The 27,524-nt window shown below is 33.9% G+C and overlaps 2 protein-coding genes across 5 annotated transcripts; both read left to right on the top strand.

The window, feature by feature from the left end:
* Positions 1-511: 511 nt before the first annotated feature.
* On the top strand, positions 512-2,708 carry LOC7453987 (sulfiredoxin, chloroplastic/mitochondrial). 2 transcript variants are annotated; one of them, XM_024582134.2, is made up of 5 exons: positions 512-672; positions 770-933; positions 2,211-2,244; positions 2,321-2,414; positions 2,507-2,708. In XM_024582134.2, exons 1-5 carry the CDS (start codon positions 603-605, stop codon positions 2,520-2,522), a joined length of 378 nt encoding a protein of 125 aa, XP_024437902.1. In that variant the 5' UTR covers positions 512-602; the 3' UTR covers positions 2,523-2,708. The 2 variants fall into 2 exon arrangements, with proteins under 2 accessions (XP_024437902.1, XP_024437903.1); XM_024582135.2 differs by lacking the exon at positions 2,211-2,244.
* A 5,154-nt stretch (positions 2,709-7,862) lies between these two features.
* LOC7453990 (protein NAP1) lies at positions 7,863-26,730 on the top strand. Of its 3 annotated transcripts, none has more exons than XM_024581792.2 (24): positions 7,863-8,029; positions 8,939-9,393; positions 9,483-9,557; positions 12,848-12,928; positions 13,180-13,260; positions 13,400-13,482; positions 15,012-15,096; positions 15,860-15,985; positions 16,154-16,261; positions 17,189-17,233; positions 17,312-17,454; positions 18,166-18,298; positions 18,738-18,848; positions 18,949-19,027; positions 19,929-20,122; positions 20,615-20,760; positions 21,631-21,712; positions 22,749-22,859; positions 23,146-23,271; positions 23,365-23,504; positions 23,591-23,687; positions 24,017-25,008; positions 25,509-25,721; positions 25,999-26,730. In XM_024581792.2, the coding sequence occupies exons 2-24, from the start codon at positions 8,974-8,976 to the stop codon at positions 26,492-26,494; spliced, it is 4,167 nt and encodes a 1,388-aa protein (XP_024437560.1). In that variant the 5' UTR covers positions 7,863-8,029; positions 8,939-8,973; the 3' UTR covers positions 26,495-26,730. The 3 variants fall into 3 exon arrangements, with proteins under 3 accessions (XP_024437560.1, XP_052301740.1, XP_002318298.2); XM_052445780.1 differs by having other exon boundaries at positions 20,612-20,760; XM_002318262.4 differs by having other exon boundaries at positions 17,189-17,454.
* The last annotated feature ends 794 nt before the right edge of the window (positions 26,731-27,524 follow it).

Raw genomic sequence — 27,524 nt, 5'->3', positions numbered from 1 at the left:
GTGTTATCAAGCTTCAAGATGAATTTATTCAAATCTTTCGAAAAGGTGGCCATTTCATCCATCTTCCACCCAGGACATGTAACTGCAAATGATTGAGAGATTGACCTGGAGAGAGAGAGAGAGAGAGAGAGGACTATCAGCACATTAATGGATGGAAAAGATACTAAAAAAGACTAGAAGTTACAGAAATGAGGTGTGAACTTAATTACAAGCACGACGACCGTTGTTGATAACAACACGAAATCCATCAAGGATGCCTTCTTTTTCAGCCACAACTTTGGCAGCATAAAGAAGCTGGCCCAACACCTCTCCGTGTCGTGCTTCCGCCTAATAAAAAGGAATAATCAACTGCTAGCTACCATTTTAAATTACAAAGCCGTATAGTCATTTCCATAAAGTAAAAATTCCCACAACAACAACAAAATTACAAAATAGAGAATAGAAGGATGACATCAATACAAATAAGAGTAAGGAAACCAAAATAATAAGAAAATGAAAGTAGAGGGACTAAATTCATCACAAACCTAAGCCACCAATTTTATTTGGTTAATATTAAAAGAGAAACAGAGGGGAGGAATGGGCGAAGGTGGGCTACATAAAAGATGGCAAATTTTGTTTTGAGACTGCCAGCAACCAGTTTCAGGGGCTTCTCTATTTCAGCTTCATCAAATGGTAATCTCTGTCATTAGAATTTTTAATTTTTTTTATCTCTCAGTATATAAGAATTATTTATTTCTGTGATTGAGGAGGTTGTTTTTGCAATATTCAGGGGCTGTCCCAGGGACAAGTACTAGAGCACAAAATGGAGGGCCAGTGATCTTAGAGTTGCCACTTGATAAGATAAGGAGGCCATTGATGAGAACCAGAGCTAATGATCCAAATAAGGTGAAAGAACTCATGGATAGCATCAAAGAAATTGGTCTTCAAGTACCTGTAAGAATCTTTTGTCTTTTGTAATATATACTTGCTGCATTCATTTGGTTTCTGGGTTGCTGCTACTTGAATACTTAAATTCTTTTTATATATATATATATTAATTGCCTGTCTCAATTTTTATTTTTTTTGTTTGATTGGTAAGTATATTGATGAAATGAATACGAGTGGTAGAAATTTTGTGACATTTAGGTGAAGTAACATGACAGAATATAGACTTAGAAGATTAGATTTCTTTCATTTTAGAAATTTTATTTTTTAATTTTCCTATTTAGTATTATTAGGCTTCTCGATTTTTAATATTTATAGGGAATAGTTTTCCTATTTTTACTTTTCTTTTCTAGATTTTTCCATATAAAAGGTTGTGATAGCTTTTTGCAAGTGAAACATGAATGAAGGAATGAAATTAAGTACTTTGGCGTCTCCCATAGTTATGGTTTTTCTTGATGATTGTTTGGGTTTTGACTTTTAACAAACCTGGTAAATCTTTGAATCTTTGATGGATTTGATTTATAACAAACCCCACTACTTGTCTAGTATTTTTCTGTCAATAAAAAGATAAAAGGAGGGGAAAAGGTTATGAATTTTGAGAACAATAAACTTGAGTTGTTTGAGTTTTGTGTATTGTTTAGATTTTAGGCCATGTCATATTTATCTGTATCATACTCTATATACGACTGATATCTAAAAATAAATTTACAAGAATGAAAGGCCAATCTCCTTCAAGTCGTTGCTTCGTGTGTCTAGGAAGATTGAAGGCTAGTTCCAGATATGTATGAAACGCAACCTATTCTCTTGAAGTCTGACTTCTCTGTACAATCAAATGGCTGATTTTATCGAAACAAGATTTGCAAGATGAAACTCGGGAAATCTTGAACATGTTTTCGTACCTTTTGGCATGCTTGAAACCATGTAGCAAATACACACAAATCGCAGAGTTCATATTTTTGGCCCATTATATTGAATTTTATGGTAAATAAGAGTGCAAAACTGGTGGCCTGGGTAGATAGTCTCATTACAGCTGTATCTTTCCTTTGAAGATGAGAGTAGTTGCATCTTACTCATTCTTCATTGGATTTCTTACTTTCCAATTGTTGCTTGAGGAAAAGAAAGAAATGGATCGCATCGAAGTGACCTTTTGTCCCCTCATTAATCTAGTGCTAGAAATTCCTTAACAGATTTGATATGTGCAACTCGAAACGCATGAGTTCTAAAGAAGCTTTGTTTCCTTAATTTCAAATCCGTTGTGCCATCACTATCCTTTATAATCATTGCAGATTGATGTGCTTGAGGTCGATGGAGTTTACTATGGTATGTGCTCATATGCTCATATGAAAATCTTGTGTTTCTCTTCACCATCTCATATCATCACTGTTCTCACTTGTAGGATTCTCGGGTTGCCATCGTTATGAAGCTCACCAGCGCCTTGGGCTCCCCACAATTCGTTGCAAAATTCGACGCGGAACAAAAGAAACTCTAAGGTTTACTTTTGATCTCTTGTCAATCTTTTATGATCTTCATCAAACCCTGTTAATAAGTAATTTGATCTTGCTTTTTCCATTTTATTCTGCAGGCATCACCTCCGCTGAGTCCTGGTATGAAGTCTTTTCCAAGTGATTAACCTGTAACTTAGTTTGGAAATCGCTATTATCCTGGACCGCTGTACTCTTATTGCAAGTAATTACAAGGGTTATATCAATATCACATATATACAGGTGTTACAGTTTATACATTTTATCATTCTAATAAAAATGGTCATACACAAGCTTCTTTTATGACTAGTAGTTTTGAATTCTACTATTTTTACATTTCTAAGCTATTTTAATGGGAGAAATATTATTTCATATAGTGGTGCCTTTGGCCTCCTAAATGATGCAGCTGCATTCCTTGCACATGATGAATGAGCAATGAAAGTTTTTCACCAGATTCACTTCTAGTTTATATCCTTCTGTGTCTGAGCATTCAGTATTTCTTCTCTTCACGTGCTTCTTCCTTAGTGTTGTTTCATCTAGCATTTGCATGCCAACGGATAGATGTGTCATTTTCTTTGCCTATATTTCTCTAATTAATTATCTACTCTCTCCATGCTGGTTGACACACACACTCCGTAGAAGAGAAGGATGAAGAAGGTAAGGAGCTCGTAGAAACCGGCTTTAGTATTTGTATTTCTTAGGTATAGCTTTTAGTTGGGAGATAAAAGACAGGAGGGGTGGAACTATGGAGATGAGACAGTAAGAGATAAGACGTGGGAGGAATGACTGATTTGTATTTGGTTTGGTGAACAGGACGGAAGAAATTTCATCTCCTTCTCTGTGGACAAAATATAACAAAATACATTTAAAAAATACATACTTTACCCTTATGCATATTCTTGTTTGTTTCCAAGAACCATGGTGGATAGGGTAACTCAAGGGAGAGAGGATTCTGATGGAGTGGTGAAAATTTTATATTGAATTTAGGGTTTTCAGGACCGCATCTTGGACTTAAATAGATGGGCTTGAAAGTGGCCTTTTGTTTTTAAGCTCAATATTCCTTGCAAAGTGAGTTAATTATTGGAATAGAGGCTCTCCTATATTATATATTAAAATTATTAAAATTGTAGGAGAGAAATAGTATGGAAGGAAGAGAAAGAAAGTAAAGATTTCTGGGTTATGTGTGAACTCATGTTCTTAAATGAGCTGAATGATCTAAATATTTTTCTAAGATTATTTTTTTGGTAATCTAAAGTATTTATGCACCTCAATTATGTAAGTTTATCTCATAAAAAGTGAAATAATAATAAAGAATAATTGTTCTTTATATAAACAACCTACAAAGTCATGTTGTCGACTGTTGTGTCGTTGGAAGATTAGAACTTGCAAATGATAGGTATGAGAGGTGAGTGAATGTGAGCTCCATCTAAGGAGCAAGTTAGCAGGAGATAGTTGTGGATGAGAAAGATAGGTGTTATACTGACAATTCGTGTATAATCATAGGAAAATGCAGCGTTATTCTTACTATCTTAGAAGCATAGTTGTAGAATCTTCAACAACCTCATAGGTTAATCTATAACTTAATTTATTTGGGTCTAGATTAATTCGAGTTGAAGAAAAAAAAACCTGGTTAAGCTGGTTAAAAATTCGAGATGACCCAATAAAATGAGCTCGACCCATACAAAACATGATCTTTAACTCGCTGACTTGAAAAATAATAAAAACAATGTTGTTTTCATTCATATTTTTTTTAAAATAATTGGGTCGATCATCTTGACCGTGAGTCTTAACGTGAGCACTTTCCAAGTTGATCTCAAGATGGGTTTTATAACTATACTTGGAAAGTTGGAAGTAGTAACTCTCCTTAGGGTTTGTGCCAGCTCGCTGAAGAGTAGTTCGTTGAGCTGGAGAGTAGCAGGATGGAGTTGTGGGAGATGGGTACTTTTTGTGAGAGAGGAATTGTATTTTTTTCCCTTTCTCTCGTTTCCTTTTTACTTTCCTCCTTTGAATTCAATTCCAGAGATTGAACCAAAAGAATTATACAACCGTTAAGGAGTGAACTGAAAGGAAGAAATGGAAATAAGGGAAATTGGTCCGCGTGTGTTGCACACGCACAAGCAAGTGAGCCATATCTTGAAAGCAGCATATGTGGCTCTCTTCTAACTTTAATGGTGATTATTTTTTTGTCATTTAGTTTATTTGTTGATTTTTTTTTACGGTGTCGCACGTGTCTTTCGATATGGCTTTGATGTCTTATTATTATTATTTCTCTAAATAAATTAATTGAAGCTCCTGTTATCATTAAAGGTAATTAATAATTGTTTGGAAACGCGATGCAAATTATATTTTATATAAAAAAAATTTATTAAAAATTAAAGTTTTTGTATATTTTGGATCGTTTTGATGCACTGATCTCAAAAATAATTTTTTAAAAATAAAAAAAATCATTTTGATGCATTTCAACACGAGAAATAACCACAACCACACTTCCAAACATTGCTTTGGTAATAATTATTTTTAATTTTTTTATATAAATATATAAGAATAATTTTTTTTTAAAAAAAATATTCTTAATATCAACACATGATATAAAAATATATTAAAAATAATTTTAAATAAAAAAATTAAAATTCACTCAATCCTAGTTTTAGAACACAAACCAAACTTAGATAAGTATGTTTTTGTCTTTAAACAGCTAGGAGGATTATAATATTATATTTGTTGGTTTATGCTGTCATGTTTTGTACTAACAACTCTTTAACTACTAAATTTGTTCTAGTTCGTTTTCTTTATGTCCGAGCTAACTAAACACCAAACAGTTTCAAGTTTCAACGCTGACGGCTAAAAAGGAAAGTGGGAAATGAATTTGATGGGTTGGTAACATGGAGGCCAGATGTAGAGAATTAAGAGGTGGATGGATACATACACACACTATCTATCTATCTCTTACATATTACTCCTCAACTACACTCCTCCGTTTCCAAGCACTATAAATCCAATCATGCTGGCTTAATGTCTAAGTCAAGTATGCTCTCCTCATCCAAATCTTACTGAATTCTTCCATTGTACGCCCAGCACGTGAATCCCTCCAATCCCCAGCCACCATCGTGAAGAAGTCAACCGTCCAGTAAAATCGTCGCCGGTTCTTATGCCCGCACATACACGATTGTAGCAGATAGCTTGTTTTAAATTATAGAGGTAAAACCCGAGTTGACTAGAGAAATCTAAATGGTAACTCGAGCTAAGTTTCTATAAATCAGATAAAATAAATATTGATTTAGTAAAACTTGATTGATTTTTCTAACTTTTTAGTGATATAGCTAAAACTGGTTGAGTCAGCATCAAGGAGATTAAAAAAAAAAAAAAACAAAACAACATGGTTTTAATTAAAAAAAATGAAAAATTACTTTTTGTATTTATAGTTTAGTCTATCAACTTTTAAAAAATTATAGTTTAAATACTAAATAAATAAAAAAATATAGTTTAAATATTAAATAAATGTAAAATAAACAAAACTATAAAATAATTCAGAATGTAAATCGATACTCTCGTAACAAAATTCAAGCTGCAAGGTGTGATTTTTTAAAAATTAATAGACTAATGTAATTTTAACTAAATTATAAATTGACAAAGATAATTTTTTTAACAATAATTAACTTGACAAATTATGGGTTGATTCGGTAAGCTACTGTTGAATATTTTTTAAAATCATATCCACAACCCCATAGTTTTTTCAGAGTTAATTTAAGAATATTATAGATGTAAAGGAAAACAAATCTTGATTGTTGGTAAATATCAGGGGTTAATTTATTTATTTTTTAAGTTGGTTATGCTGTTAATTAACAAGTCTATCAAATAACAGCAACTTGGTAATATGTCTAACTTAATTAATGGGATGATAATACGAAAAAAATAATGCAATTTCACACACATTTTTTTTATTTTTTTATTTACTTTCGGCACTGTTACTGTGGACATTGACTGAAGCCCTAACCTATCAATTTTCATTTTGAAAACCTTAAGTTTATTAATTTGGAACTTTATATCATCAGTCGTGACCACTATCATTTAAATGGGCTACCTTAAAAGGAAGCTCATAGGACCTTGTAACCAGCTTAAAAATATGGACCAATTCACCGTATTATTAACATTTATTTCTGGATTAGATTAATTAAGATATGATTAGGGGTGTTTAGGGGTCATGTTGGGTTTTGTCGGGTCAATACTCATAATTATATTCAATTAAACTTTTAATAATTTATAAATTATAAATATGAGTAGGTTAGATATATTAAGTTGAGGTAATTGTTTGTAGATATTATAAATATTTATAAGTTGACCATCTAAATTCCATTATTTTTTGAGGATTATAAAATAGATACACTTTCAAAAGCATAAAATAGTTTTTTTAATTAATCTTAATTAATATTGCAATGTATTTTACATTATATCAAACATGTAGTTAGCACTAAACATACACAAAATTGATATATCAAAACATGAGATAAAAAAATGATACATGTAACAAAAACAGATGAAAAAAATTCATTTAATTTTGAAAAGATAAAATTATTTTAAAATAAAATTATTTTTATATTTTTATCTCTGTTATTTTAACCAGGTATTTTTTTTTCTTTTCATGGCAAAGACACTAAACAAACTCAACTTTAAGAATCAAGCAAGCACAAGACCATATCCACACTATAAATATTTTTCGATCACCCACTCCATTTCAGACACAGATCTAGAAACTAATTTGAAAAATATTTCCGATTATTAAAATATCGTGTTAATTTATAAATCACCATGTAACTATTTTTATAAAATAATATTTTTTTATTATTTTTAATTACTAATCTTATTAGATTTGATCCGATTAATTAAATTAGTTAAAACACGTATATATTAATATGATACAATTAAAATTTTTATATTTATTTAGGAGTGTGGTTGCAGTTGTTTTTTAAAGTGCTTTTCGTGCTGAAATGTATTAAAATGATATTTTTTCAAAGTGTTTTTTCACTTAAAAGTATATTAAAATAATATATTTTTTAAAAAATTATTTTTGATATCAATGTATCAAAATGATATAAAAATACTAAAAAAATATTAATTTAAAATAAAAAATTAAAAAAAAATTAATTTTTTTAAAAATATTTTTAAAACATAAAAATAAAAAGTAGTAAATCTTTAATTTCTCAGACCAGCTTTAACACCTTTGAAATATATAACAAGGAACGGTAATCTTCTCTACACTCCACCAATCATGCTGCTGTACTTTTATTATATACGTGCATCCCACCATCTCAAAAGCGTCTCCTCATCAGAAAACCAAAGAAAAATAAAATAAAATGGACCATCTGTCTGGCTATTTTATTTTTCTTAATAACTAATTAAATTGTCATTTACATGTCATTAATTTATAATAATAACAATAATAATAGTAAATCCGCTTTCCAATTTTCTTTCTCCATTAAATAAAAAACACAATCACTCAGCTCTCCTCCTCCTCCTCCTCCTCCTACCCCCAGCTCTCTCTCTAAAACCCTCTCCTATTCCTCTTCAAAAGACTCAGATCTGAAGCTTACGCCATTATTAACTCCACTCTCTAGTTTTCCATTCCTGTAAGCCTTTCTCTCTCCTCCTCCTCTAAAGACTCTGCTCCAATTCTTAGAGATGATAGCTGTGGTTTGCATTTCGAAATTTCTAGCTTGTTTTTCATCATTTTTTGCTTATTAAAACCTTATAAGAGTTTGCGAAGTTACTGATTTTGCACTAATTTTGATTCCTGCCTGCATTTAGCTGTTTTGTTTAGTGTGTTTGTGCTTTGTCTGGTTGCTTAGATTATTTACACATTCGTTCTTTCTTTTTATATTTTTTTTCAAAATCTAAGTTGGTAAGAGAAAATGTAAAATCCATTCTTTATTTATTTTGCTGTTAATATAACGGTTTTTGGGAATTGCTGGTATTATTAATTTTGGAGAGGTCATGTTTGGTTTGAATTAAAAAAAGAGTGAAAAATGCTCTCTAGTGGATTTTATTTCTCTACTGAATTAAAATTTTGAAGGGAAAAAAAAAAGCGTAATTGCGTAGCATGGAAGGTTAAAACAGATAGAGAAGTAAAATAGGAGAATCCATTTCTGTTTTTTTCTCTTTGTAAATGAGATTTTTGTTCTTTTAATTTTGTAGTTCTCGGATACCAAACTAAACTTTTTTTTTTACGATATTTAATGCTGTTACTAATTTTGGATAGGTCAGGTCAGGTTTGGTTGCTTGTGATATAGGAGTAATAATTTGTATATCTATTTACTCTTTATTTAATTTCTGTTTTAAAAAAGCGAAGAATACCTTAAAAGATTTTATTTTTATACTGGGTATTAAATGGTGATTGGTGAGTACATTAATATTCAAAATTTTTAAATAAAAAAATGGATAATTTTGTAATTTGGAAGCTAAAACCTGATAGGAAAAAATGGGCAGAATTCATTACTGTTTTAGATGTTTATTGATGGGGTTTTAATCCTAACCTGCAGGGATTTGTGGTGGAGTTGATATAGTTAATTAATTAATGGCAAAGTCGCGGCAGCATTATTCAACACACGATGCAGCTCTTTCACCCACTGGTGTAAGATCGAGGGAATGGGAGGGTCCATCGAGATGGACTGAGTATTTGGGTCCTGATTTGAGTTCGCCAATGGCATCGAGGTTGTCTAGGAATAAGGTAGGTTCAGATGGACAGGTTCAGAGTTCGGGTGGTGGATCTCATAAGGGTTTGAATTTGCAATGGGTAGTTCAACTTACTGAAGTAGCTGAAGGTCTTATGGCGAAAATGTATAGATTGAATCAAATTTTGGATTTCCCGGATCCAGTTGGTCACTTGTTTTCAGAATCGTTTTGGAAAGCGGGTGTGTTCCCGAATTATCCGAGGATTTGCTTATTGCTTTCTAAAAAGTTTCCGGAGCATTTCAGTAAATTGCAGCTTGAAAGGGTAAGAATTTCTGTATTCTGTTAGAAGAAATGTTGTTTTGTCTTGTTGGCCAATAGTATACTTCTTTAACTTGTGGAAAACTGATGCAGGTTGACAAGGTTGCTTTGGATGCTTTGAATGATGGTGCAGAAGTTCATTTGCAGAGTTTAGAGCCTTGGGTTCAGGTATCGAGTTGGTTTTCTGTGCACCTTTTTCTATCATGTGCATGTACAATGCTCAAGATCTCAGATGATCATTACTTTTAGTGATTACTTTAGGAGATTTAGGATTAGGCCTTTGTGGCTGATTAAACCTCTGTCATAGTTAAACATGTGTTGGTTAATGTATGAAAGCATTCAACTCTGTAAAGAATAGCTTATGTCTCAATGACTGAGTATTCAAGTGCTTTTCTTAAGAGTCATGATTGCTAAAGGAAGAACATGCTGGAAGGAACATGTTTATGTTTCAATAATTGAAAGTCTATTTCAATAGGTGCTGACAACCATATTTATAATCTGGTCCTTGAACTAATCAGGTTGTGTATCATACAAGAAGTCTTATAAGATTCAAACTCAGGGTAATTACTAATTAGGAACTACGGTTTCTGCCACTTAGTTGCTCAGTCTTGCCTTGGTACAAATTACCAGTAAGTTGAGCCCAGTTTGACTTTTGGCTGGAGCCCAAGTAGTACTGTAGCTCGACCTCTTGAATCTTTTCGTAGCATCCTAGCTGGGCTTGATTTCATAAAGTCTCAACAGACCAGGCAACCAAGTGATGAGAGATATATCAGCTAGCATGGCTCTGCTGTAGCAGATTTATCATGCTTGCCATCTAAAAGTGAGAACCTTGCTGAGTTGCTAGTGTATGGAGCTAATTTGATGGTGCTTATTCAGTTAAATTCTGTTCTGTATTAGGCCCAAGAATTTCTGATATACTTTAGTATAATGATACATGATTTCATAATGAAGTGCAGTTCAATTGAGGTAAAACTTAAAACTATATTTATGTTAATATAATGCCCCTAGTAGGAAATTTGAAGCCTTTTGTTTTCACCTGTGGACAATGGGACACAGTTGACGTATTTTAAAGACTGATTTACCATCAATAATTTGCTGTGTACTGTGGAAATGATCACTTGAGGAAAAATGTAGTACTACTGTTGGTTAAGTCATCTAACATTGAATGCAAACCAATATGAAGTAATGACGAGGTTAACTTCAATTATTTTTTGGTCTGAACCTGGTAGATAATCACTGGGAAGGGGAGGAAGGGATCTTATGGGGAATTGAATTATTGATATATAATATATATTTCAAGATACTTGTGTAATTGGTGGTTGGTCAGGCTTAAATCTGAACCATATAATTTTCCTTCTCTGTATCTGTGTAAAACTTAATATCCTAAAAGGTTGATACAAGGGAGGCAACTTTAGGAGGAAGCTCGTAATTGCTCAACTGCAGCTTTGTTGCGTTTTAAGTGCTAACTATCTCAGCCTAAATATAAATATCTCAAAGAAATGATCTTATTAACCTAGTCTAGTTTTATTGAGGTTTGTTGGTAGAATGGGATTATGAAAATTGTAAAAATACTTCATGTTATCATGTCTAATATTTTTGCTGAATAAAGTTTTTACACCTATATACTAAGAAAGTTCCCTCTTTCATCATTTTTTAAATCATTTTCACCTCTTGAGAAAAAGAAGAGATTGTATTTGCTAGAGGAAGATATATGATAAATAAACTCATAACTAATTACCTCTTGTCACTTAAAGAATGGTAATAAGCTTAAGGTCACATATTTCCTAGTGTTATGCAAGAACTCGTGCATGCTCCTAATTTCTAAGCTTTCCTTGAGAAGCAAGCAATTGAGAAAGCAGCCATCCATAAAAATGTTGGCGATAGACAAATGTTGGCCCTCAATTGCACTTTAGGTGGTCCTGATTTCTCTGCAATTATTATTCCACTATTGATCATTGGATTGATCAACATTGACTTTGGCATTGGTTGCTGACACTAGTTAAAAGACTAAATACCCTTGCATGTATATTTGTTCGAACATTATCATGTATTCAAAGGTTTGACAAATGAATATTCTCTAACTAATCATTATACTAAGCATCGTTGTCAAATCAAGATTTGACTCATGAATTGGAAAGCCTAATTATGGTACTGTGAATCATATTGAATCGTGAATAGTAATATTGATTAAGAAATGAAAATAACACTATGAAAGATAATTAACATACCAAATATTTCTAAAATAAAGGAAAAATGAACATTTACTGAACAAAATGTGCATCAATTCATCTAATAGTTCTTAGTCATTAAATGATCCAAGTCTCAAAATTCAACATATTGTTCATTGGAACTTGATCATTCTAATGACTCATCTTATAATACATCTTAAGCAACATTCTAACTAGTTACACCACTAGATTTCCTAGTTTAATAAAAAGTTATAATCTTTCCCAATTTCAATATAACCTTTGTCATGGTTGTTGTCTTTGGCACTCTTGCTTTCTTTCACCCTTTTCTTTTTTTGTGAAAATTAATTTATTCCTTGTTTCAGTTTTCAAGTAGAAATATTTATCAAAGAAAATTGCTTATACATTGCTGTCATCCATGACTTCTAGACTAAACCTTCCTATTCTTATCATCTCTTTTGAAATCATGTATTTTACTTTCATTTTCTATTTGAGTTGACTTGTAAAATCGAATCAAATCGCGACTGAATCGCAAGATTTATGTACATACGAGATTCACCCCACTCACCCTACACTTGTTTTCTTTGTGAGATGCATCGTATTGTATGTGAATTGAGATGAATTGTAAGATTCGAATTGTGAACCGCAAGATTTTAACAACCGTGATACCAAGTAGGAGCAGATGATAACATGATGGAAAGGAGAAAGGTCATTGAAGCAAAATGGGGACCGGAAGTCCTGCCAAGTACATGCTGTGAGATGGGACAGGTTGGATATGGGTGTGACTGACAATCACTGATAGAAAATAGAAATTGTTTTTGTGTGGCAAAATGTTTGCCCACTTCAGTACTTCTGCAGTAACAAAGACAGAAAATGAGAGAACAGTAGTCATAAAATTAGGATAAATTTAATAGTGAAAAAGAACCCAGATATCCTATCACTTACCACTCAAAAGGGAGACGAAAACCGTGCTCTTATTTAGATTATCTTAGAATCTAAGTGATCAGCGCTGCAATTTTTTTAGTTACCATATTATTGGATATGTTTGTGAGGTTTGATTGGTGTCATCTTTTCTTATTCTTCCTTAGCTGTTGTTAGTTTCAGTGTTACATGTTGGGAATGGCTTATGGTAGTTATTATGTTTGTTACCCAATATGTTGATTAAAAGGATTGTTTATAATTAGCGATAAGAAATTGCTTACTTTCTGATCATTAGAGTTTGTAAATAAAGATTTATGGTTACTTGGTAATTGTTTGCTTTTGTGTGGCCAGTTACTTCTTGACCTGATGGCATTCCGAGAACAAGCTCTGCGACTCATATTGGATTTAAGTAGTACTGTTATTACCTTGTTGGTGAGTATCAAAATCTTCTCCTTCATCATGCAAAATGTATTCAGTTTGATACGAAGTACAATCAATCAACCTCGATAGCTGAAGGATCCATAGAACTTTGGCCTGTTAATATGTATGTATCATGCACTGGATGATTGGATGATGTTAAATTGATCCTTTCCTTGTTTTCCTCCAATTCATTTAGAAGAAGAGAAACATAGTGGCTTGATATGTTTATGGTATCTCTGATAACTTGGTGCAGTATTTTGCAGCCTCATCAGAACTCGCTTATACTGCATGCATTTATGGATCTCTTTTGTTCCTTTGTACGTGTTAATCTTTTATCTGAGAAGGTAAAGTGGGCTTTGTATTCCCCTATTTCTTCTTTCTCTCTTGTAAATTCTTTGGGGTTTGTATCCTTTTATTTAATATGATGTGCATAAGCAGGCTTCTTATCTTGTTGACACCATTGAAGTTTGATGCCTCATACAGATACCAAGGAAAATGATGTTGCAAATGTATAACCTTCTGCATGCCATGTCAAGAAATGACAGAGACTGTGATTTCTATCATCGGTATGGAATACATTTGAGTAGTGCGGTTATCTTTATATGTCCTGGGCCCTGGGGCTGATGGGTAGCAACACAATTTTATTAGTCACTGATAAACAATAATGAATATATAGTTCTGGCTTTCCTTTTCTGTTTCTCAATATGCAATTTCCTGAACGAGGATTTCATCACAGAATGAAAAATTTGACTTCTGTCTAAGCATGCTGTGGATATCGGTGCTTGAACGGGAATGGAAATGTGGATGTCTTCTTGCTTTTTATGCTAGAACTGTAAAAGAAATTTGATAATCTTGATTAGTGAATGGGTTTAACAACTTGGTCCAGTTCTTAAAGGTTAAAAGTACAATGATCATTATCTTTATGGTTTTCTATTTGCAAAGAAATTTAATGGCAGGCAAATTAAATGCTTCAGTTTTGTAATGATGTTATTTTTTTACTTATAGTAAATTTATAGTTCACGTGTAAATAAATGTGATAAGGTTATCTATGCAAAGCTCAAAATGTCTGGTTTTGATGGAATTGGGATTCTGCTTGTGTAGGGAATATAATATGTAAGTTTTGCTAGTATAATCACTCTTGGCTCTGCTTAAGATGTTTGAGGTCAATAAGACAACCTGGTCATTCTATTAATAGGAAGGAACTCAAGGCTAGCAATCTTTACCGTGAATCTTGAATTCTGAAGCTACCCATGAATCTGAAAGTAATGAGTTCAATCGACCTACTGAATCAGTTTTAGTACTAACAAGGCTGCAAAGATGATTTAAAGTGGTTCCGGATTGAGTTTGAGCTGCATTTCTAGAGATTTTATTTTTTGTCTCTGCTTGCTCCTCATAAAATATACCTTTTGTAATTGGCATCTCTAGCTCTTTGTCTTAGACTTTTTTTGCCGAGCCACCACTAGCACATTAAAGTAATGACAAATGGTTTACTGCTCCTTATTTAAGGTGCTTTTCCTTTATATTCTAAAATTTAAAATGCTTGACTGTCTAGAAATCAAGGACAGTGAGGAAGGCTTGAAAAACACTTTTTTAGTCTATGGATTGCAGGGCATGTAAGTGTCCTTTCTAATGGAATCTTCTCTTTATTATCTATCTTTGAAAATCTATTTTGGCTGTTCTTATAGGTAGGCGTAGAAATGAGGTAACTATAGATACTAGTAACCACAATCACAAACCTGAGGGAATTTGGGGGGTGGGGGGTGGCGACTGCTGTGAGGGCAAACATAAGTGAAATAAACTGAAGAATAAAGAAATATGTATTTCACTGATTTTACAAATTCTCGATGCCTGGTGTTCCCCACTAACTAGAACAAGAGTAGTTAGGCTCCTCTGCATATATTGGCTAAATTTTTTAATTGACAGGCTCATGCAACATTATTCTTGAGTGGTAAAACATTCCTTTTTTATGTGTTCATGCTTGGATATTGATCTTTTGTAGTATTTTTAGTACGTTGCTTTAGTTTATGTTGAAGGCACTGCATTGTATCTCATACACATTATGCATTTTTGATATCTCTCTCCTTTTGTATTGCAGGTTGGTTCAATTTATAGATTCTTATGATCCACCATTGAAAGGGTTACAAGAAGATCTAAATTTTGTCAGTCCACGTATTGGAGAGGTCATTTATGTTTCTTTTCCATTGAAAAATTGATAGAAATATTGATGATCATATCTCTATTTGTGTGTTTGTCCATCTTTTTTCTTTTGGAATTACATGTTATAAGATATTGGTATCCAGCCTTCATCACTTGTTTTTCTCTCTAATCTTCATAGTGGGGTGATTCTTCTGTAACAACAGGGGGTTGGACCATAAGCTTTTAAAATTTATCATATAGCCTGCTAGTATCAGGATGGTGAGGAGATCTCTTCCTCGTTCTTTTCTTCTTCTATCAATCATAAGCTTACAAATTGTCTTTGACTAAAAAAAAGAAAAAAGAAGAGGCAATTGAATTATAGAATTTAAGACATCTGTAATGGCCATATATGTTAAGCTCCCCATCTGAAGGAAAGAAAGATTGTTGGACATTAGCTTTACCTTTCCCTGAATTTGGTTATGTGATGCTCACATCGTAGTGTGTTTATCATGGTTATGCTGTCATGAAAATGAAGCTGCAATAAGTAGTCCTTGTTACATAAATCACACAAGAGTTTGAATGTTAACAAGTTTGGAAATCATACTTGTGTTTGCTTTTGGTTTGATTGCTCAAGTATTTTCGAGCTTAACTTTCATTATTTATCTCCAGGTTTTAGAGGCTGTAGGCCCTATCGTTTTCCTATCTACAGATACAAGGAAACTCAGAAATGAGGAAATCATACTTGTGTTTGCTTTTGGTTTGATTGCTCAAGTATTTTGGAGCTTAACTTTCATTATTTATCTCCAGGTTTTAGAGGCTGTAGGCCCTATCATTTTCCTATCTACAGATACAAGGAAACTCAGAAATGAGGGATTCCTAAGTCCATATCACCCTCGGTATCCAGATATACTAACAAATTCTGCTCATCCTATGGTACATACTGTTCTTTTGAAAGATCTTGACATTTGGGTTAATGCTAAACTTAAATTTTCTTTGAAGTTCTAAATAGCCAAAAGTAGTTACTGCTAAACTTTGTTGATGCTAGCTTTGGACCTTTCTGCTAATTTCAACGGTTGTTGTCATGTCATTTTCACATTTCAGAGAGCCCAAGACCTAGCAAATGTTACTTCTTACAGGGAATGGGTGTTACTTGGATATCTTGTTTGTCCCAATGAGCTGCTTCGTGTCACTAGCATTGATATTGCTCTGGTATGCCTTGCCTGATTAATGGTCAGCTCATTCTTGTGATTCAACAATGCTTTCATAAAATATCAGATACATGCTGCAAGGAAGAAGCATGTTTTTAGATACTTGAATATTGAACATACTGTGTGAATGATAATTTCAACAAGATAAGTTCAACTATATTTTACAAAATGTTTCTCATTATTAACAGCCCAACTTCTTACAAGCCCATATCTTTCAAGTGCAGTTGACCACATGGTATATTTCTTATGTGTATCAATATTACCTTCTCATGAAAGAGATCATACTTTCTTTTAAAGTTCCATTTTTGTTGATGTTGCCTTGGTCCCACATTTATGACATGTGAACCTGGTTTAGAAGTAAAACATTTTCTGATGATTGATTGTAATGAAGCATATGAAAAGTTAATTATGGATTAACTGAGTCCTTGTACTTTCAAAGTTTTTGGAAAGCTAGTTATCATCTAATGAGAATTGTTCGAGAAATGAATCAATACTGATTTCATTCTATGTAGTTGATAAATATTAATATAGAGTGCCTTTCTGGTTTGTTTATATGGTAAAGCATACCCCGTGGGTTTGAAGTAATTGGTGGTGAGTTGTATTGTGGTAAATTCTCTCTAATTCATTTTGCTGATTTCACTGCACCTTTTTTTAAAAATTTTATTTCTTATGAGATATTTGGTAATATTTATCTGCTAAGCTCTGATAATATGAGCAGTTTTTTTCCCTTATGGTCAAATACTTCTCTTTTTTGGTTCAAGTACTTCTCTCCCTATTGCTAATTTCTTTTCCCTAACACATTCAAATACATATATTGTGTCTCTTTATTTTCCATTAGGGTTTATCAGGAATTATCTGGATGCTTTGTACATTTGTCTGCTGATGCTTCTTTTCCACATGTTTCCTTAATTTTTAAAATGGTTCCCAGGTCGTACTGAAGGAAAATTTGATACTTGCAGTATTCAGGGATGAGGTGAGTAGCACTGTCAATTGTCCAGACGGTGTTCTCTGGTTACAATGGCTGATTTTTATCAAAATCTTGAACATGCAGTATGTACTATTGCACGAGGATTATCAGTTATATGTTTTGCCTCAAATATTAGAGTCGAAGAAGATGGCCAAATCTGGGCGCACTAAGCAAAAGGAGGCAGATCTCGAGTACAGTGTGGCCAAGCAGGTTGAAAAAATGATAAGGTAAAAAACTTAGTTTTGATTTGATAGTATTGATGGAAGGAATGAAACCATTGCTGCCTCCCTCCTATGGTTTTTCTATCAATAATTTGTCTCATATTTTTCTTCACCTGGTTTCTGAAATTACTGTTATTAACCTTAAAAGATTGGATATATGCTCAATCTTTTATATGCATTACTTTACTGGTGAAATTACTAGGTATTTATCTGGAGAACTGGAAGCTATTTGCTTGTCACATTCTGAGGAAGTTACCAAAGTTTGTAGATAAACAGAAGGGAGGGAAAATAGAAAGTCATCTTTTTTGGCCATAGTTCTATCATCAGAAAGCATGTCGTCTGGGGAAGCCATCGTTGGCCTGGTTACAAAAATGATTAAGCTGTGAATCTAGCAAAATAGAAATGTTGAAGAATCCTGAAAATGTGGTGGAAGAAATGATCAGCCTCTGTACTTAGAAATATTTTGATCATTTATGTTAATGGTACTACATGTTTATATGGCTGGGATTTTTCTTGGTGCATGGATAATGAAAAAAGTGCATGATCTCTTGTTTGCTTATTAATGTTAAAATTTCTTCAAGTATGCCACTAATATTTGCCAGTTACCTTTAATTTCTTTCTTTTTTATATTATTATTCTGATGAAAACATAAAGAACAACCAGCATACCTAGTGTTTCAGCATCTAATGTGATTTGGATATGTTGTAAATGTTGCAGTGAAGTGCACGAGCAAGCACTTCTATCTTGTGATGCCATTCACCATGAGAGGAGAATATTATTAAAACAGGAAATTGGAAGAATGGTACTGTTTTTTACTGACCAGCCAAGTTTATTGGCACCAAACATCCAGGTATTTAAAGTGATAGTACCTTTCCTTTTGTTATCCTTTCATTTTGCTTATAATCAAAGTTCTCAAAGACTAATATTTAAGCATATGGTTGACCAAATCTGCTATGTTAGGAATCCTTCTGTTCAGTCTCAATATAAATGCAGTAGTTTGCTTCATGTTTTCACATGTAGGCATGTGCTTGCACACACACCTGTAGAAAGAGTTTGAACCCTCAAGTTTTTGCCAAAAAAAAAAAAAAAAAAATTATATAGCTGATTGATATTAATTGAAATTTATTTCTAGGCTAATATGAATTGAAAACAGTGAAGTGGGGTCAGGTGGGTGGAGCGATCTGACTTCTCTCTGAATATTTTTTACTTGCCACAGTACTAAATGTGGATTTTTACCCACAAATTCTTCTTGGAACAATCATTCTCTAATGGTATGGTGTTTCCTACAGATGGTATTCTCTGCCCTGGCTTTGGCACAGTCTGAGGTTATCTGGTATTTCCAACATGTAGGAATTGCATCATCAAAATCTAAAGCTTCTCGAGCAGTACCAGTTGACATAGTACGTTAAGTTCTTTCATATTCACTTAAATTGTGTCACTATAATTTCATATAAATTGACTATGGTTTTTAGCTTAAATTGGTGTTATTTTTGGTGGCAGGATCCAAATGATCCTACTATTGGCTTTTTACTTGATGGAATGGATCATCTGTGCTGTCTTGTGCGGAAGTATATTGCAGGTTATACAGGGTTTGATGTAATTTGTTTTTCATAAATCATATAATTTATGTTGATAGTGCACTTAATGTGCTAAATGGTGAAAAGCGTTTTGGTTATTTCTCATTATTTGAGTAAAGAAGCAATCATTTTCCATTGCCTCCTACTGAGTTCAAATCCATGACCCCTTATGGACCAACACCCCCCCACCCCCACCCCAACCCTCTAATTTCTCGCCAATGGTCTTTCTTTAACAATTCCCTCAGTTAGTGAGAAATGTGCTTACCTAGTATAATATACAGATGAATTACTAAGTCAATTCAAAGGCTATTTTCCACTGAGGTTTTCCTAGAATTTGGGTTGCTTATTAAACATATCTATGCACTGATTTTTCCTCTTTCTTCATGAGGACGAGTGATATAAATGATCTTACAAGCTATTTTGTCGTGACAAATAGAAATGGTCTTATATGTGAAGGACATGCTTAACATTGATTATGCAGTTTGATAAATCTCTAAGATAGCACATGGAGCTTTTTACTAACTGGGTTAGGTTTTCAATTCGAGGCTCTATCATGGCTTTAGACTGGTGTTGTCATCTTATGTTTTCTTATTGTTGCTAATCCATCTGCATTTATTTCGTTGATTGTTTCAGTCGCTATTCACCATTTCTATATAAAAAATAGAAAAATCACTATATTTTTTGTTCCAATTTGCAATATCATGGAATGAAGAACAGTTATTATAGTGCTGGGAAAGTGTTAATTTTATGGAAACTTGATTTTATCTAACCCCGAGGCATTTGTCATCTTGTTTATATTACCTGAAATAGTGCAGCAACTAGTTATTTAGCATGCATTTATCTAACTCCATAGGCCTCAAGCATGGACAAACAAGTCTTTAAACATTTTCACATCCAATGCAGCTATCAGAGGCTATGCATTATCATACCTGTCTTCATGTGCTGGTAGAATCCGGTTTTTGCTGGGAACTCCAGGAATGGTGGCTCTTGACCTTGATGCTAGCTTAAAAGGGCTTTTCCAGCAGATTGTTAAGCATTTGGAAAACATACCAAAACTGCAGGGTGAAAATATTTCCGCCATCACATGTGATTTATCTGTAAGAAATCTGTGGAAATCATGCTTTTGATTTGTTCTGCTGAAGTTTTCTGAACTTGAATTGACATTGGGGCTTTGGAAGTATCACTGCCTATGATGAGATTTTACAACCCTGTGGTTTTTTGAAGTGCTTGTTGCATAATATTAAGAATTAGATACCTCCATCACATGAGGATTTCTCATTCATATCTAAAAGACATTTATGATTGGGACTGTTTAAAGAAGGTAATCAGCAGATATTGTCTGGAGGAAAAGTTACAGAGTGATGATCTCTGTTGGTCCTCTTAACTGTGACTTGAAAGAAACATTGGTGAAGTCAGTCATATTGCATTTATGCTTAATTTTTTTTATGCCTCCTTATTGTGGTTTCTGTTAATTCCTTGAAAAAATTGTTTGTTGCCATTTCTTTCACCACTGTTTTCATTCTCTTTCAAGAGTTGTTTTCTTCACAAGGGCATCAATAACCATATCACGGTATATCTTTTTTAAGCAGGAGTTTCGTAAAGATTGGTTGTCAATATTGATGATTGTAACATCCGCTAGATCATCCATAAACATAAGACACCTGGAGAAAGCTACTGTATCTACTGGAAAAGAAGGATTACTGTCAGAAGGAAATGCTGCATACAATTGGTCCAGGTATTCTCCAACTCTTGTTCGCCGTTATGACCAGTACTACTGTTAGGTTGCAGAAAAGTTAGCCTATGACTGGACTAACTTCAGGAAATCAATCCACATGGTCTAATATGATTAGTTTGGGATCGACACTATGATTTGAGTGATACAATTATCTAACACTGTAGAAACTATAATTATGAAAATTATATCTGTAAAGTTAAAAAATCAACTGAATTATTTGATGGTGAATTGATCTCATTCAGATTCAAACAAAAGCCCTTAAAGTCGAGATGAGGAGCTTATTGTTTATTTTATTGAAATTACTTGGAGTAAGTGTAATAGAATTTGAAAAATTACTTCTGTGCCCTCAAGGAATATTTCAAAAAGCTTAAAACAAACAGTTATTCTCATTACGGTTCGTTTCTAGCACAGTGCTCCATGACTCCCAGATGTACCAGTTTGTGAGAGTGAAATTTGTTGTGGTGGCATAGAAATCCACTTTGATCATGTTCGTGTTTGGTGTGGATTTATGCAGTGACCTTTGCATCAAGTAGCTTAAACTTTGGGCTAAAATGTTAAATGCTCTTCCTGGGTATGGGAGCATGGTACATTATACCAGTTAATGCTGTCTGGTTTTCATTTTAAACTTTGAACCATGTGCTAGACCAATAATTAATGTTAGAGGATGACTGCTTAGAAAAATGTGAAAATAGTATGGTGAAATCATAATTCTGAGGTTTTTATGAAAGCCTACAGGCATAGGTTCTCTCTTTTCTCCAAAAAGCATCTATGTTTCATGCTCTATTGTACTGTATTCAGGTGGTTACCTTGTTCATATGGAATATTATTGAAATATACAGAATAACATATATGAATCACTTTCAATTGCAGATGTGTTGATGAACTAGAATCTCAATTATCAAAGCATGGAAGTCTAAAGAAGCTGTATTTCTATCACCAGCATCTTACAGCAGTAAGTTCCTACCTATTTTAGTTTATAACTAGTTTGTATGCCCATGTTATGTTGCAGTGAGACCTAAATTTTTTTAAACCTAAAAATAATTTTTAGGTCTTAGGAAATTCTTTGGCAATGTCATTAAACCTGAAAACATATTTTGAATATTTTTTTATAAATATAAATTTTCCTATCAATGTATCTCTTGTTTATCTTAGCCAACACAATATTTTTAATTGAAAGCATTGTTTCTATTTTTTTAAAAAAATTATTACTGTTAAAGCAAGTTTTTTAAAAATATCAAAATAATATGTCTATGTTTTGTGTGACTGAAAGCTTAAAAAATCATAAATGTAATAAAATCATGTTCCAAATCTATGTAAGCATTTTAATAATAAACAACCGATTTCAATTGAATTATCATAAATTATTTATTGTTAATATTATTATTTTCAGATCAAACACATAATAATTGATTTATTTTAATTCAAATAAAAATTTATAATATTATTTAAGAAACACGTCAAAATTGAAGAGTAAGTGAATCTATTAATTTTTTTATGGAATGTCCAAAAAAAAAAAACCAAAGAAAAAAATGCAAAAGAAAAATAAAATAAAAGGCCCAGCATGGGGGCCACGCCTGCTCAGCGGGCTAGACATGCGCGCCTGTCCCTGTTTTATTTTTTTAGATAAGTCTTCTGTCAGTGTGTCCCCCAACGCTCGAACCCGTGATCTCATGCTTGTCACGTGACTGAGTTCTGACTTGGATTTGTGATAAAACAATTAAAAAAATATATAAAGGTGCTTTACTGTGAACAGTAAAGCACCATAAGGAACCTAGTTCTTTTAGTGTTGCAGGTTAATTTCAAGTGAAGGCTGGCTCTTCAAAATACTCAACTGGGAATTGCCAGACTGGATAGGCTCCCCGAAGATAGGACATAGGACTTTTAGGCGGCCCACTTAGTTGCTTTTTGTTTCCACTATTATCCTCTTTGGCTTTCTTTTTTCTTATGGGCTCCTGCTTTAACTAACAATACATCTTTGCCCATGGTAGGTCTTTCGGAATACCATGTTTGGACCAGAAGGGCGTCCTCAACATTGCTGTGCATGGCTTGGTGTTGCTAGTAGCTTTCCAGAGTGTGCTTCTCCAATTGTTCCGGAAGAGGTGATCCATTAACTTGCTTTTTTGGTTTGGGAGAGGGGCTGTAAATGATAAATTTTTTGCTAAGAGAAATTGAAATGGGAATGACTTGATTTTGTTTCATTTAATCCATAACACTCAGCATTGAACCATACTTATTGAGGGCATGATTGCATGCTTTATAAAGAGGATGACTCCCAACTACTGCTTTTTCCCCAACCTTGCTCTCCATCATGCATGCCACACATTTCCTCTCATCAGAAAAAAATGGAAACTTCATGAAATTTACTTTATACTTTATTGTAAACAGGTAACTAAAATTGGGCGTGATGCAGTCCTATATGTTGAGTCTCTTATTGAATCTATCATGGGAGGATTGGAGGGATTGATCAATATTCTTGATTCCGAAGGAGGATTTGGTGCCTTAGAGACTCAGGTTTTTTATATCAAACTTGTAATTTACTATATCAGATAAGGAAATATTCAAGTCTACCCATGTTTAACAAGCTGTTGTTTTCGGAAATCTCAGCTTCTTCCAGAGCAGGCAGCTTTTTATTTGAATAACGCATCCAGAGTTTCAATTCCTACATCAAAATCTCCCAGGGGAGCAGTTGGTTTTCCATTGCCCGGCCATGAGAGTTATCCTGAAAACAATAGTGCTATAAAAATGTATGGCATTATAATATGTGCTGTTTTTCTTGGATAATCTGCAATGATACAGCATGTCTTGATTCTTGAGTATGTGCTGATGGCAGGTTGGAAGCTGCGATGCAAAGGTTGACCAACTTGTGTTCAGTTCTGAATGATATGGAGCCTATATGTGTTCTAAACCATGTATTTGTTCTGAGGGAGGTGAGGCATGCTGAGTTTATGTTTATTTTTTTCGGGTTCGGTATAGGACACTTTTGTTGTGTTTGGTTTGTTCTTAATTTTGATTCTTTCAAGTATAAATTTACTAAATTGGGAAGAGATGTATCAAGCCGAAAAACTATTAAGTTTTGGGAATACCCCTTTTAATTAATACAATTCTCTATTTGAGCTATGTTGAGCTGGAAGGGGTTGGTTTCACTTCTTTTTAATCCATAAGCTGTCTCTGTGCAATAGCATGGTCTAAATGTGTGTCAACTCAGAAAATATCAAATTGTTGGGATTCAGCTATAACAGTGTAGTCTTCTGTGCAGTACATGAGAGAGGGCATACTTGGCAACTTCAGGAGGAGATTGCTTTCAGTATTAAAAACTGACAATGATCTTCAACGGCCTTCTGTCCTAGAGTCCTTGATTCACAGGCACCTGAGCATTGTCCATCTAGCAGAGCAACACATCAGCATGGACCTTACTCATGGTATTCGAGAAGTTCTACTAACTGAGGCCTTCTCAGGACCTGTGTCTTCTCTGCAATTGTTTGAAAAACCAGCAGAGCAGCTTACTGGGTCAGCCACTGAAGTTGTCTGCAACTGGTATATAGATAACATTGTCAAAGATGTATCAGGTGCTGGGATCCTTTTTACACCAATCCACAAATGCTTTAAAAGCACAAGGCCTGTCGGTGGATATTTTGCGGAATCAGTCACTGATCTCAGAGAACTACAAGCCTTTGTTCGTGTATTTGGTGGCTATGGAGTTGACAGGCTAGACAGAATGATGAAAGAACACACAGCAGCACTATTGAATTGCATTGACACATCATTACGGTCAAACCGTGAAGTGTTAGAGGCTGTTGCAGGCAGCATGCATTCTGGTGACAGAATAGAAAGAGAGGCATGCTCGAGGCAGATGGTGGACTTGGACACAGTGATTGGATTTTGCGTTGAGGGAGGACAAGCACTTGCTTTTGATCAGCTTCTTGCTGAAGCTGCTGGGGTCGTGCTTGATGAAGGTGCACCATTGATATATTCATTACTTTCTGGGGTGGTTAAGCATATACCTGAAGAAATACCTGAAAAGAAGGACATTAGAAGAATAAGAGGGGTGGCAAACAGTGTTAATATAGTTGGAGATCATGATTCTGAATGGATCAGATCAATTTTGGAAGATGTTGGGGGTGCAAATGATGGTTCTTGGACATTGTTGCCTTATTTATTTGCCACCTTCATGACATCAAATATATGGAATACTACTGGCTTCAATGTTGACACTGGGGGCTTCAACAATAATATCCATTGTCTGGCAAGGTTGGTTTTCCTTGTTCCACCATGTTGTTAAAATGTTGGGTTGACGTCAATTGGATATTCTTCTGAACATAAGAACTTCAATGCTTTTTGAACATGTGGTGCATATGAGCTAATGATCTGCTGTCAGGGGGCCGTAACGAGCATTTCTATTCAAATTACTTTTGATTGGGTTACTGGCCACCTGCCATTTATCTATTTTATTTTTAAATTCTGAAACTGTAACCAATGGTCTACTGCATGTGCTACTAATCTTGGTATAATATTTGCTACGTGAGGGAGCATCATCGATGTCTGTACGCATTAATTTGGTTTTCAGTTTGAACACAAGTCAACAACTATTGCCTTCTTTTTGTTTCACCTGATGAGCAACCATATTTACTGCAAATTTATTAGGGTCATGCATATGCCATTTGTTTTTTAAACTCTTAGTAAATGAAATGGTTTCATCCATCCATTATTATTAATATTCCTTTTCTTCTACAATTGAATATTCTTGGCAGGTGCATGAGTGCTGTGATTGCAGGAAGTGAGTTAGTGAGATTGGAACGTGAACATCAGCAGAGACAGTCTCTCTCTAATGGTCATCTTGGTGAGGCTTTGGATCCTGAAATACATAGCCGTTTGTCTGCTGAAGCAAGTATAAAGTCTGCAATGCAACTTTTTGTCAAATTTGCTTCTGGTATTGTGTTGGATTCTTGGAGTGAAGCTAATAGGTAAATATGCAATGCCTGTTATGTGCACCCTCACATTGATAAACATACACACATACAAGTTACATGTTTGCACGACTTTTGTTTGCGTACAATCATGTTAATCATTTGAAGTCCATTTCAACATAACCACAAGCATTTCTTAAAAACTTACATTAAGTTAAATATGTGGTGGCACCATTTATTCTTTCAGCTCACATTAAGTTAAATATCTTTTTGACCTCTCTGTTTTCTCTCTCATCATTCTCGTATCTCAATCTCTTCTCTGCTTTCTGTGCAGATCTCATCTTGTTGCAAAGCTGATTTTCTTGGACCAACTTTGTGAGATCTCGCCTTACCTTCCAAGAAGCTCCCTCGAAGCCTATGTTCCTTACGCAATTCTCCGCTCAGTTTATAGCCAGTACTACATGAAATCTCCATCCATGCCTCTGGCACTACTAAGTGTCTCACCCCACCATTCACCTGCCATATCACTATCTCACGCCTCTCCTGCAGCAAAGCATCCTCGTGGGGACTCAACTCCACAGCATAGCGGCAATGACTCAGGTTTTTTTAAGGGATCATCATCCCATAGCCAGGAACACCTTTATGATATGGATAGTGGAAGCCTGCGCAGCATGGACAGTAAACATCGAAATGTTCGCCGCTCCGGGCCTTTGGATTATAGTTCAAGCAGAAAAGTTAAATTTGTTGAAGGCTCAACTTCAGGGAGCACAGGTCCGAGTCCACTACCGCGGTTTGCCGTGTCAAGATCTGGGCCGTTAATGTACAAGTAGAAAACGGTTAACAATTGCAGGGTCGTGAGGGTTGATAAATTATGAGCATCTCATCAATCATCAGTTATATATAATTGTTAATCTAGCAGACAAGGTTGGCATTATGTAAATGTCATAAATTCTTTGTTTTTATCTTGTTCTTAGCCGTACTGCCCCTAATCATATAAATTAATGTCCGCTGTGAGAGTTCAACGTGGTTAATTTAATTCCTCAGTCTGTTGATCAGCATTTCAAGATATTTGAGCTCCATTTCTCTTGGAAAAAAAGTTATCTAAATCCAATGTCTTCTTTGTTTCTATTTACCGGGACTAGATATTGTTTAGGGTTTGAGACAGCATTTTGTTCAGGGATGTGGATGCGATTGTGATAGCAACGGGGCTCTCTGTTGTGATGCTGTGGGTGTTAAACAATGGCCATGGTTATAACTTGTGTGAATTTGTTTTAAAATTCAAATACCTAGAATAATCTAAGAAACTAAAGAAATTGAAGAAATAAAATTATCGGGTAAAGTTTACACCTTTTCCCCTTTTCCCCTTTTCTTATTGGAGGGTTTTCGAATGTACAGTAAGTGAATATTATAAATCAAACTAGATTATAAAATCTTTGGCTGAAGTGCCTACATTTTTTTTTCTTTATAATCTCAAGTCAAATTCTTTGATATTTAAAATATAATTTTTTTAATCATTTGTTAAATATCCTGATTTGCATAGCTTAGAACAAATCTAGTTGGAGGAAACAAAATCTACTGTAGAAAAAATAAAATAAATTATAAAGGGGGCGATTTGTAGAAAACCGAGAGTATATAAACAAAAATGTTACTTTATATACGCAAGTGGATGCTTAACAACTGAATGTATGGATCATACTGAAGGAGAAATAATTTTATAAATGTTTTGTGTATTTAATAAAGAGCTCAAAAGTGTTAAAATTATTAAATGGTTAGATTGCAATGACTATTATATAACTCAAATAATTAGCTTGTTAAAACAAATATTTAGTACCACAAGATGGTGACATTTCTATTTAAATT

This window comes from Populus trichocarpa, chromosome 12 (genome assembly GCF_000002775.5).
Source record: "Populus trichocarpa isolate Nisqually-1 chromosome 12, P.trichocarpa_v4.1, whole genome shotgun sequence".
Taxonomy (NCBI): Eukaryota; Viridiplantae; Streptophyta; class Magnoliopsida; order Malpighiales; family Salicaceae; genus Populus; species Populus trichocarpa.
Note: the sequence above shows the minus strand (reverse complement) of the source record. Positions and strands in the feature narration are given on the sequence as shown.

Coding starts and splice junctions, on each gene's coding strand:
- LOC7453987 (XM_024582134.2), top strand. CDS start 603: ATGGCAAATTTTGTTTTGAGACTGCCAGCAACCAGTTTCAGGGGCTTC. Junction 934..2,210: donor AAATTGGTCTTCAAGTACCT/GTAAGAATCTTT, acceptor TAATCATTGCAG/ATTGATGTGCTTGAGGTCGA. Junction 2,245..2,320: donor GGTCGATGGAGTTTACTATG/GTATGTGCTCAT, acceptor TCTCACTTGTAG/GATTCTCGGGTTGCCATCGT.
- LOC7453990 (XM_002318262.4), top strand. CDS start 8,974: ATGGCAAAGTCGCGGCAGCATTATTCAACACACGATGCAGCTCTTTCA. Junction 16,262..17,188: donor CTAGCATTGATATTGCTCTG/GTATGCCTTGCC, acceptor AATGGTTCCCAG/GTCGTACTGAAGGAAAATTT. Junction 21,713..22,748: donor ATCACCAGCATCTTACAGCA/GTAAGTTCCTAC, acceptor TGCCCATGGTAG/GTCTTTCGGAATACCATGTT.